Raw genomic sequence first — 12,798 nt, forward strand, 5'->3', positions numbered from 1 at the left:
GTTAAAATAGTCTTTAAAGGTTTGATACTGAAGTATAATCAAGTGTGCTTACTTTTCATTTTGCAAGCAAAAAAAGCATTTAATTGATCTAGCTTTTACTTACTTTTATGTGAATCAACCTAAAACAAAACAAACACAAAAAGACTGTAGGACTTCTACAGTTCTCACTGATTTACCATGGTGTTAAAAGATTTTCATAGCTAAAATAAATGTCAGATTGCATGGTTTGCATGATATCAGATCCTGAGAGACAAATTGTCTCTCCACTGAATCTCAGAACAGCTACAGCAAGACTTCCTCACATCACATGAGATTTCGGCTTTTCAGACTTCTCTTTACCCAGAAAGCCAAGCTTGTACAGTCTTTTTTCAAATGGTAACTCTCCCTTTGAATTCAGCAAGCATTTATCCTGATGTTGCAGACGATAACGTGTTAATCTTGGATGACTTTTAAAAAAAAAAAAACCTCAAACATTTGAATAGCCTTCATATTGTCAAGGCAGGGGAGAAAAGACAAGAAGATTGGTTAAACTGCTTTGGATTTAATAGTTCATAAACTCATGAGGTAATATTGTGGGAAATGTGATGTTTTATCAGAATGTCATTCAAATGAAAGGTTTAACATTTACATCACAAGAGCAAGCTCTAAGTAAAACTATCCTCAGGGAAAGAAATGCCAGGAATAAACATTATGATAAAACTGTGTGCTTGCTATAATGTACAAGAATATTAAAAAAAGCCCAAAGGTTTGAAGACACTGGGTTAAACTTCGTGCAGTATCATTTTCTGCTATGACATTACAATTAGCATAACCAGAAACAATTTTGGAAACACTCTAGACATATATATAAAATATATATAGTCAAGACTTGTTCAGTTCACACACAAAAGAAAGACAAATACATTGCTTAAGTATTTTCATCTAAGAAATAATTCCTCTTAAGGAAAAAGATTCTTCTGAAAAAAAAATAAAACAGCAATTCTAAGACATTTTTATTTCTAGCATTTAGACTTTTTTTTTTTCTTGTTAAAGAATCTTTCAGCTAAAATTACAAATTTGGAGAAAAAAACCACACATTGACTGTAGACTACTGGGTACCTTCAGAAATACCTTTTTGATTTAACTTAATGCTGTGGAAGCCAGGCATGCACCAAAACACTGCACTTTTTATGTTAAATTGCTGTTGAATTTGTTAACCCACAATTGATTTCCTGTGTTATGGAATCTTAGAGATTACAGCTAACTTGAAGCAACAGGGATAATTCTTGATGTTAATGCTACATTTCTACGTATTTTTATTAAGTCAGCGCCTGTTGCATTAAAACTGCGGCTCAACATTGCCCCCTACTGTCATTTTATGAAACACTCAAGGACAAAACGCAGGTTTAATCCCCAAAACCCCAGCCTACCTCCGAGTCCCAAATATAGTAAGCATCAAATTTACTTAGAGACTCAAATAAACAGACATTCTTAATTAACATTCTCTTCTGTCTCCTTCAATAGCTGAAATTAATTGTGATTAATATGTTATAAGTCATAAAACATTAAAGCAATTTTAAAATTAGAAGCAGCTTCTGTCTTGGCCAAACCTTCAGTTTGCTGATAAATATCATCCTGAGGCCTGTTGAAAGGAGATACACTGACGCCACCATGTTTCTAATTAGAGACACATGGTAATGTCACACCAATTGCAGAAAACCTAACCCTTGAGAATTCCTGAGTTTGCTGTTTTGCCATGTTCTCAACACACAATGGATATAAAGTAACAATCAAACATTCTTGTCTCTACCTCATCTAAGCCTGTGTTACAAAAGAGTAACTTGTCATTTGAAAGAAAAAGAAACCAAAAGACTTTTTTTTAGCTTACAAAGGTCATTCAAGAATCTGAGCACGTAAGAACAAAAATGACGTGGAAAAAACAAACAAAACAAAGCACATAAACAAGTTACTAATAATTTCTCCCTTTTGTAAGGAAAGTTTCATGTTCACTGATTCCTTGTGGCAAGTGATTTCACAAATGACAGTTGCACTTTTCCACACCTATGTCCAAAACCAGCTGTTGCTGGAGAAGCTTACAGTACTCCGGAGCAGCTTAGCATGTCAGTCACATTTCCCTCAGAACTCAAGAACGCATTCTTGTACCATATCTCCAGAGATTCAAAACCACCTCTACTACAAATCATATTCAGCATTCTCAGCTACATTATGAGCTTTTCCAAGGCAACTAATTGTAAATTGAGGCTTATGCTGTGATCAGGAGGAATGACTTGGAAGGAGCTTCTAACGCAGACCTATAAATACAAGCAAGGCACACCTGTCAATAACAGCTCCATGTACAAGTCGGAGGCAGGCACGCTGACAATTGTTATCAAACACTTCAAGAGCAAAGTCTTCCAATTGAGACTCTACTTGGGACAGCAACAACAAGGAAGCCAACAGCACTGGTCACTGAGTCTGTTTTCAAGGAAAGTAGGGATGTAGCTTCAGTACACAGAAACCAGAATCACCACAATTATTTGGGAAACTATGATCTCCTGTTGTTGGTTCTAGCTGTGGTGTAAGTGCGCAGGTGGGCTACATACAGATAGTTGTACCTCCAGACTATCATTTTGAGTCTCAGCTTTCCTCAGATGCATTCACCACTGTTGTCATTGGCAGAGTTGCCAATCTTGCCTGTTGTATGACAAAGTTGACAATGCACCATTTGATGTACCAATTCATGTGATTTTAATATGTGACTGTCATGGTATGAGGCTGTCAAACTTCAGAAATAAGGTCAAGAAATAAATCTTGGGAGTTTCTGATCTTGATTTGCTCACATTTCTTCTGACTACTGCAGGAGAAAAGAGGAGAAAGTGGAAGGCTGACATTGATTCTACTTTTCATGTATTCTGAATAAAGTTTAAAACCTGTTACTGCAGTACAATTAAAAACATAATTGTGAGTGCTCTCAGAACTAAGCTCCAGATGCTTTACAAGACAAAACTAGTACTTACCATAATCTCCATTTTTCTCCAAAATTCTTCTAACTTAGCAATAGGCTTAAGCCACCAATCAGTGCACTTCAAATACCGCTTGCCTTGAAACCAAAACTGCCTAAGCCACTCAAATTCAACCTGCAAGATAAAAACATATGGTAGCATAAACATCTATGTTCATTATTTGGGGCAGTAATGGGGTAATGCATGAATCCAACTATTTGTGAATAACCCAAAAGAAAAGGAGATGGTTAACAAAGTACTCATTTCTAAATGCACTGTTACACACACCTGTTTGTTCCTATTCCACATGGATCTGTGACCTGAGCTACTCCCTTCAAACCTAGAGTGGTCCAAAACTCAACTCTTTTCCTTACATGTGGTGTATGTACAATGAAGATTAGACGCTCAGGTTTAAACAGAATTCAGGCAAATATGTTACAACCCTGGCTTACTTTGATTACCATTGTGGGTTTCAAAATATTTCAGTCATATAAAAGACTGAAAAAGCTTACAATATTAAAATTGCTAGAACATAGTCTAGCCAATCGGTGTGGAATGAGAGCATTGCATTATAATGAATCATAGTTTACTGAACAATCTGGTTACCAGATCAGCTATCAATAACTTCTGGGTTGACTGGGTGTCCACCTGAGACATGAAAGCGCCTTGAGGAGGCAGACCTGTGGGAAAATGGGGTGGCCAAAATGGCTCATGATGCTTCTGCCCAATCCCCCATTCAGCTAAACCCTCCGACACAGAACATTGCGTACCTACCAGGAGTGGAAAAGCAGATCCCAGCTTTTTGGGGCATTCAAAGTAACAGGTTTTTCTAGGATGAAGCTTTGTGGAAACCATGCTTTACAAAGAAAACAAATCCCCTACTGAAGCAATAAAAATTCCATCAGGAGCAAGCTAATAGTTTTATTTAGAATAATGCAGCAAATGATCTAATATATCACTAGTTCATGTTTTTGAAAAATTGTATATGGATGGCCATCAACTTTAAGAGAAATATTAGCTTACTAAAATATAATACAAACATGTAACTCATCAAATATTCTTTAAGAAAATAATGCCATTTATGCTCATTTCCACTAAGCCTTTTTTCCTTTAATAGCAATCCATAGTTCTGGTCTTTAGAATTCTGTATTTATCTTTGTTGTAGTAGTTACATTTCACACCGAGTTCAAAGCTGCTTTAATCATTATTTGTACCACAAAGAAGTTTTTGTTTACCCCTGCTCAGCTCCAACCATGCAAATAAACACAACCTGCCACAGAGAAAAAATAAAGAAAAATGCCCAAAGCTGTCACCTGATGCTTTCTTTCCTGCATGGGTGGACAGAAAGGCTACAGAAATCTGAAAGTGTTCATGTATGTTAATGTCATGTAAGTGTCAATGTATGTTAAAGATTACAGTAAAGATATTTAAATTTGCAGTGTATAAAAAACATTAAAGCAATTTTTTTGGTAAAAATATAATGAAATTATTAGTTGGTAGCCATAGATCTTAAAGTATTTTTTAAAAACCTGACTGCTAGACTAGTGACCTTTGAACACAGAGGTTTGATGACAACTTCCTAAAAAAAGCTGAGGGAAAGTTTGCTTCCTCTACAGTATTAACAAGGTATAAATGATTACGTTATGGTTTGTTAAAGAAAATCACACAGATCTGGGAAGGCTGTGCATATCAACAGTCATTCAGAGCTTTAAGCACTTAATACTTTTTTTCTCTCTTTCCCCTCCCTCCTGCTTCTTTTCGGTTTTGCTGGCCTCTACCTCTTGATGTCTGGCAAACAGATTCCATGAAATGAATCACGTGAGGCCAGTAATCAATAAATTAAAATTTAAAATCAATGTTACAATACAGCACATTGTGACATGAATATTTCAGTCAATCTGATTTTTGACTAGTCATGTTGATCTGTTACATTAATCAATGTAATTTCAGTCTAATTCAAGCCTGGCATCTTGGCCAAACTTTAAATGTATCTTGATCCTACACAGAATACACAACCTGACACACAACAGCTGCTCTTTAAGTTTAAGAGGTAAAGTTTAGCAACAGGCTAGCTAGTTTTCTGCAGGATTCTGGTCTCAGTGGAAGTCCATGTACTACACTGCAACATGCGGCCATTTAACGATGTGGACTACCATTTCAAACTCAGGTCCACATTTGTCTCACTATGCTCACACTGAGCTCTAAACTGAGTTAATAAAATGGGGGTAGGGGAGAAAACCAATGTTTCACCCACCAACTTAGCAATCAAGCTGCTTGGCAAGTGACTGCCCTGAACTACCACCTCTGAGCAGGTAACTTGATTCTGGGGGAAAAAGAAAAATCATCTTGATGAGGCAATGGTGACATGTTTTCACTCTATTCTTTTTTAGATATATGCAAGCATAAATTCTTAGATTTGCTAAAATCTCAAGAAATTAGTTCTTAGTTATGCTAAGTTTGTGTGGTATTTTTAATTAACACATGAACACTTCTTACCACACTTCTATTATTAAGTACACATTTTGACAAAAACATATGCTATAAACTTTCCAAGTTCTCTGAAAAGCTGTATGTCCTCTTGCTTTAATTGAACTCTGTTCAGTAATATCTTTTCCTGTAGCAGGAAGGCACGCCTGTTGGCTTGCCTCTTTGAATGAACCCTCCTGCTAGCTGTACCAGTAAAAAATCCCACAACAGTAAATACTAGAGAGAGACAAAAAGCTCAATTCTAGCCTTAGTGGAACGGAAGTTACAGAAAATTCATCTGCTGTGATAAAACAAAAGAAGTTAACAGCTCTTGCCAAAGATTTTGTCAAAAAGTTTTTATTTGGAGACTGCCACGCATCAGAGCAAACTTTACTTATCATTAGAAAGATTGTACATGACTGAAGAGGACAGAACTTAATATAGAACTTTATATGTATAAACACATAAAAACATATATGCTGAGTGTTTGAAGGATAATGTTCATCTCCTAATTCATTTTCACTTATGACTTATATCTGTGCAAGTAAGTTCAGAATCGGGCCTCATATATCTAACCTCAACATATTTTAAAGTTGTCCTTTAAACAATGATTAAAGGCCAGTTTTAGGTTATAGTCAATACTGGGTGGTAAAAGGCCAACAGTAGCATTTGACATTTTGTGAGGCAGTGCTCCTCAGTCAATTATTTAAAAGTATTGGTTATTAAATGCCACACATGTAGGTGATCTATATTTTCTCTTTGCTGTACTAGCCAGCCAACCACACTGTCAGCTCACAAAGAAGTACTAAAACATACTAACCTTCCTTTGCAATGACCCCAATGCCTAACAACATATACTTTAAACTTGGCTAGCCCAGGCTTCTCTACATCCCTGTGCATCCCTTTGAGATGTGCCAGTACTTCTCAAACAACAGTGCAACTGATTCAGTCTTAAAAGTTTCATCATGGTAAATCAGGGCTGATCACCACAGCTGAGCAAAATCCCTGATGAGGACAAACCCCTACCTTTTCAAACTTGACTATTTACTTTGAAACCTGCTACATTATCAAGACAATCCCCAGATGCTAAATAAATCCCTTCCTCTAGTTTTTTACCTCATAGTGAACATCCGGTTATTAGTTTGGCATTGGCAAATAAAGAAGCCTTGAAACTACTTCATACAATACGAACTGTCACCAGCTTTTGCATTACTCTGAGCAAGGAAAACAATTTTTCTTTGAAATATGAAGAACAGGCTGGCAATGATCTTTTCTGCAGATTTCTTTTTACATGTATGAGCATTTACATCATCTGTCCAACAGTGTTTTATTACTTTAAAAAGCATTTACTTGCCAATGGGTTTCTCCAGGTCCTCTGTAGTTCTGTTTGGGACATACCCAGCCACCACATGTATTTTGGAAAGTAAAGTGTGATTCAGTAGGAGTAAGAGATTCACATTCAGTGAACTCTGTGAGATTATTTATTTCAGGATAAATTGTTACTGGCCAAACATCAATCTGATTGCTTAAAGAGGTAACTTCAGTCTCTAACGCTATTAATTGCTAGGCTATAATACTTCACAGCCGTCCAGGCAACTACTTCTGTTCACCCAGCTACACTGTTACTGGATACCCTGCCCTTGAAGTATTTGTTCAGACTTCGAGCCCACAAGCTACTCAGACAAGCAGCACATGAACACCCTTAATTAGGGTTATCTTTACTTACAACTACAAAGTACATACTGGTAGTGAAGTGACTCACACTTCTAACAAACAGCACATACCTCGCGATTACTCAGATATTCCTTTGAAGGCTGTTTTAGTGAGGGAGACCATGACAACAAAGCTAAGTCTCAAAAAATATTAAACTTCTACCTGGCTGCCCGCTAGAGATGCTAAAAACCTCCTCAGGTTAGCATCTTTTTCAACAGGAATACCTCTGTCAAGTGTCCAAGACAGGGCTCTGATAAATGAACTCTGGGAAATCTAACATCAGTAAAAACATCTCCCACATACTCACCCGTACCTCTTTTAGAGGTTTCTCTGCCCACCACAAAAATGGAAAAATCTAAGCCTCCACCTGCGCTTCAGATCTTTGTTTCAAACCCACTTTATCAGCAGTGCAAGTCAATTTTCCTGCCCAGGAACACAAAGTTGAAGGCACAGAATCATACCTCACACTTTCAGACTTGCTCTTAAGCTTTTTCCTTCTAGCAGACACAGATAATTCATCTAGTCCTTATTTGACAGAACACTTTATTTCAGCACAGACTGTGAATCTGTGCTAAACTACTATATTTTGGCTTAGTCACACATAGCCTGAAAGTACTGTGATGGTTTTGTATCCAGTTAATGATCTCCAATGACCTACCCAGAAGTGTCAGCAAGTGCAGTAGAAAACCCAAACCCACAGCATTTCAGGAAGATAAAGAATCTAGAACAACAGCTGCATCTAGTTATCTGAGTTAAACCCTTTGATGAACTTCGTTATAATACCTGAAAATAAAATACAACTGTATCACCCCTTCTAGAGATGGGAATACTACCTAACTTCAAGCTCATGATCTGTGGTCCAAAGGAATAGAGAAAAGTCCACAAGAAGGTTTAGAACTAGCCTAGAAAGCCATGTATCAGACATAAACACACAGGCAAAATTGTGTGGCAGTTCTTCATTAATTCTGTGTTTGGGTTTTTTGTGCAATTTTGTCTTTTGCATTTAAAAATACTAACAAACTCCGGGAAAAAAACCCCACACAAAAAAACAAAAAACACAAACGACCAAGTCCTGCCCATGCTGATCAAATAGACTCATTTTCATTAATAAACAGTTTGATTCTATAAAGAAAGAAAACACGTTCTCGTTCTTTACCTGCCTGAGAAAATTTGAACCCTGAAAATACAAAATTATACAGTGAATAAAAGAAAGTAGGAAGCTTTTATATGCAAAAAAAAAAGTTGCATTAGCCTCAGAGATCTGTATGTTTTCATTTCAGTGATGTTCAAAAGAGAAATGTGCATTTACCACAGTGATAAGCCACTAGTAATTTTGTCTACTTGTGCAGGAAATTCATGAAATGTAAGCAGCACTTTGACATATGGAATTTATCCTTCAAGTGAAGAGGTGACCCTGGGATAAAAAAAATTAAAAAGAGGTGAGCGGGCACTCTTTTTTCAAATGAAATATAGATCCAATGTGTCCACTAAGTCTAAGAGCGCAATATGTACAAGTTAAACAATGATTTCTGTTACAGTCTATCCCATATGCATAACAGGAAACATCCCTGTATGTCACATAGCAAAATTACTCAGGTGACTGCAAACACCAGGGGCTAGACTCTCACCTGATGTAAAAGGCACATGTCTTTGATGTTAAAGGACCGGTGCAAATTTACACCAGCTGTGCATGTGGCCCTAGCTGTGCAAACCACATACGCGTGTAGTTTTATGGACTGAGCCTGATTAATGTTTTGTAAAACCCTGCATGCATCAAACTTCTTCAAATTGCTCTAGGAGCTGTTTTGCTAAAAGTCAAGGGTGCAGAACTTTTGCCATCACTATGCTTCATTTTACTAACTGTAAACACAATACAGATAAAAATGTGCTCTCTGAAGTTTTAGTAGCAACATACAGTGGCATATTTCCCAGCAGATAGCAATTTAAACACAGTTTACACAACTTCTAATTTGAGTGAAAATTACCTAGGTACTACACTGCTTTCAAAGTGATCATACTTTGTAGAAAGAGAGCCCAGCTCCTTCAAAATGTCTGAATACATGAGCGATGTAAAAACCACTGGTATTTAAGCAAAAAGTGGTTCAGAAGTTTGTGTTAACTGCTTGTTATAGCTGTTTTCAAAGAGAGATGAGTGCTTTACAGTTAGGAAGAGCTGAAAGCTGTGAAGAACAGTCTTCCAGAGCAGCTAAATAGTCTGACATGTTAAACTCCTAACACATCACCTTGACTACATTTTCTGTAGCTTTAAAAGAAAAAATGAAGAAGTACTAAATTTACCATCTTCAGAAGCACTACCCTTGTAAGAAGACAGAGTCCACTGTGTTACATTCCTGACTATCCACTACGAGAGAATAAGCCAAAATACATTTCTTGTGATACCGTCTACGTTTATACCATAGGAAAAATAACCCATTTCCACAGTTTCCCAAAGTATCGTCCAGTATTTTTAGCCGATTTGTCAAAACAATGTGCTTGTTAAAGGACTCCTGATATGTACTTCTAGCCAGAAAGCACTGTCAGCTTCAGTGGAATCCTGTGAAAATTCATGTTACACTTGCCTATGCTGTAGCACAGAACAACCCGTTTAGATACATTCCCCACAGTTGTTTCCACTGTATTTTCTTCAGAATAAACTTTAAAGCACATACTCACAACTGTGTCACACCTGGCATTCTCTAAAAATCTGGTCCAACGCCTGAGGAATAACTGAAAAATTTTACCTTCTCTTTCCCTCTGAGTTTTTTCAGCTTTCCTTTTCTGTTAGAGAAGCATTAGAGTAGTTTGGTTCACCCACTGCACCACCAGATTTGGTGTAGTACTACTGAAACCACTCTTGTACTCTACCAGCAGAGGGATCTTATAAAGGAAAAATGAAAACTTCATGGGGATGAAAGAATCAGTCCAAGTTAACCCCAATTACTGTACCTAAGCCAAGCCCCCACCCCCGCATTTCAAACTTGCACAGAGCAATGCCCTGTGAGCAGCTGAACACACTTAACTGCAATTAACTCCACCAGCACAATGCACCTCTCAGAACCTGGCTGAAGTATTTTCAGTGCAGATCATCTCACCTCATTATGTATTTCTTCTGCTTGCTTTATAACAGCAGTTTCCAGTGATTTCAAAGATAAAGCCATTGAATCCAGGTCAGTCTGCAAATTCTGGAGTGCCAGTTCACATTGTCCAAATATGTATTCCAATGTTCCTCTTGAACACTATAAAGATACATTAAAATATACACAAATAGCTACTTCAGATTACTGAACTATTTGCTTCTGAAATAAGTGACATATTTCTTTAATTCATGGTCTTTTAAACACAAGGATAAGGCCTCCTGGAGTGCCTGTACAGTTATTAATGTAAATTATGCAAAAGCCTAATCTATCAAACATCTAGCTAGTCATTACAGCATAGACTGAAAGGTGAAAGAAAATAATTCCTTTTCAATTTACTTTATGAGTATAGTATACTAAAACCTCGGTCATACTTCCCATTGTTTCCTAGCCAGCTTTTGACAGTATTTCAGAATAACTTGTATTTGCCAGTTGCACAGGCTTCTAGTAACACTAAAATGGACCTCAATATGCAGCCTGAGAGCTGTTTGCTTACAAGGTACAGAGAATATGAACAAAACAATTCTGCACTTCAGCGCCTTTTGTTTTCATTAAATTAAAAGGAAATCCATAAAAATCCTTTTGAAACAAAAGAAAGAAGACATCTTTCAATTACTTTCAATTGTAAAAGTAATTTAACCTGTGCTTTCAGTTAAATTTCCAGGAATAATCTTGAATAAGGACCCTCTGATCTCATATGCTTTGTAAAAATTATTTCCATACTATGCAACTTGAAGTCACAATAGTTTAGAAAGACAAAGGATAATCACTTAATAGAGAAGCTTTTCATACTGTAAAAGTAAGTGTGAACTTTTCTGAAAAAGTAACACAGAGAGAGGAGCAATATGTCAGAGCATAGAATGATTTGTTTTAAAAAAGTACAGTGTAATTTATGTCAATGCCCAATTCAAGCAAGCAGAATCTATATTTGTCTGGGCAAAATCGGCCCTTTTTTTATATTACAACTTGTATGCATGTTTATTTCTATGTTTGGTGCTACTGCTTCATTTCCATTCTTGCACAAATTAGGAAAAATAATGGGGGAAAAAAAAGAAGTCTATGGATACATATATCTCTCATTTCAACAGCAGTACATTTTACCTTGCTGAAAGAAGTGGCAATTGCTATTTTTTTAAGTATCTTCTTACAACACTGTCATTTTAGTTTTCTATATGCTTTTCCATTAGAACATTACATTAACAAAAAACACTAATAACACCATGGAAAAGAAGAGGGAAGAGGGGTCTAGTTTAATAAAAAATTAAACCAAAAAGGTGTTTTCACACTTGTGAATACCATGCTGAAGCCTTGTTTTCTCACAATGACTCTGACATGAGTGACTCTATCACTTTTCAGCTTTTTTAATCAAAAGATGACAGAAAGATCCAATTTAAAGCATACTCATGACTACTCTTATTTGTTTTGACCTCCTGACAGACATTTTTGCCAGTGGACAATGATGACATGCTTTGAGTATTTCTATCTCATCATGAATATTGCTTTTCAGCTAGGATCAGGATATGATCACATTAAAAAAGTTTTAAAACATTTCAGGTGAAAATACAGTTGTTGCTACAGCTTCCATCAGTAATCCACAAGGTGCAGTGTGCCACTACTCTTAAATCGTATCTTATGTGCCTAACTGTGGTCAAACTACCAGTACAGAAACAAGTATACCTCAATCCAAAAATAAACAAATAGCAGTTGTTCAAGACAATAGTTTGTGACATAAGCACAACTGTGAACCACAGCTCTGGGTAAGACAACATGATGCTACGTATTTATACCAGAGCATTAGCTTTACGAATGACTGATACTTACCTCTGCCACTCTGTGAGTTGAGCTGAATCGAGGTGAAAAACCAGCCAGAACACAGTGCTGATGTGTCATATTGAGGTCATCTAAGGGCAGAGTAGCAAACTGTAAGTGCAGGGGAAACTGTACTTAATAAAATTTATTCTGGCTTTAATAAGAATTAAATGCACTACAGTAAGCATTTAAAGAAAAAAAAAAAGATAATTCAGTCAGGTAGAACTAGAGTTCTTAACAGAACTCTAATGGTTAGCCAAGCAAGATAACTTCTCACTGTTCGACACAAAGATCTCTACTCATATTTGTCTTCTCCCAGTATATATAGATCAGAAATAGCACTTTCCCACCTCTTATGGGGAAAGTTCAACTAAGCAATTATTTCAAAGTTGGGGATCACTTTAAACAACAGACTACTCAGAAATCACAGTCTCTTTCCTCAAAAAAATCGTTAAACAATATTGATATTTTTTGGGAAAAAATCTAAGAAAGAAAAAAGACAAAGATATATTATTTCATCTTTTTACTCAAAACTTACCTGAAGTTCTACGTTTAGGTCAGTCAGAGCCAAGACACTGGGAATTCACAAAGCAGAATCTGCCCAAAGACCTATCTCCAGGCACTGCATTTGTGACTTTCTGTAACCTGCCAGAGGGCTGTCATGGACTTGAGTTCACAAAGTGGCTTCTTAAACC

The 12,798-nt window shown here is 36.6% G+C and overlaps 1 protein-coding gene across 2 annotated transcripts in view; it reads right to left on the bottom strand.

Annotated features, from left to right (window-relative positions):
* Nucleotides 1-12,798, bottom strand: part of FTO (FTO alpha-ketoglutarate dependent dioxygenase) — a 249,494-nt gene that overhangs the window by 164,852 nt on the left and 71,844 nt on the right. For both annotated transcript variants that reach the window (XM_061469046.1, XM_061469045.1), the window contains 3 exons: nt 12,116-12,195; nt 10,253-10,396; nt 2,997-3,116 (listed from right to left, as the gene is read on the bottom strand). In XM_061469046.1, the coding sequence (XP_061325030.1) occupies nt 2,997-3,116; nt 10,253-10,396; nt 12,116-12,195 (344 nt within the window). The remainder of the gene's footprint in view (nt 1-2,996; nt 3,117-10,252; nt 10,397-12,115; nt 12,196-12,798) is intronic.

Source organism: Pezoporus flaviventris, unplaced genomic scaffold, assembly GCF_033815535.1.
Source record: "Pezoporus flaviventris isolate CSIRO_AGI_PZ_B2104156 unplaced genomic scaffold, CSIRO_AGI_Pfla_v1 ptg000054l, whole genome shotgun sequence".
Classification (NCBI taxonomy): Eukaryota; Metazoa; Chordata; class Aves; order Psittaciformes; family Psittacidae; genus Pezoporus; species Pezoporus flaviventris.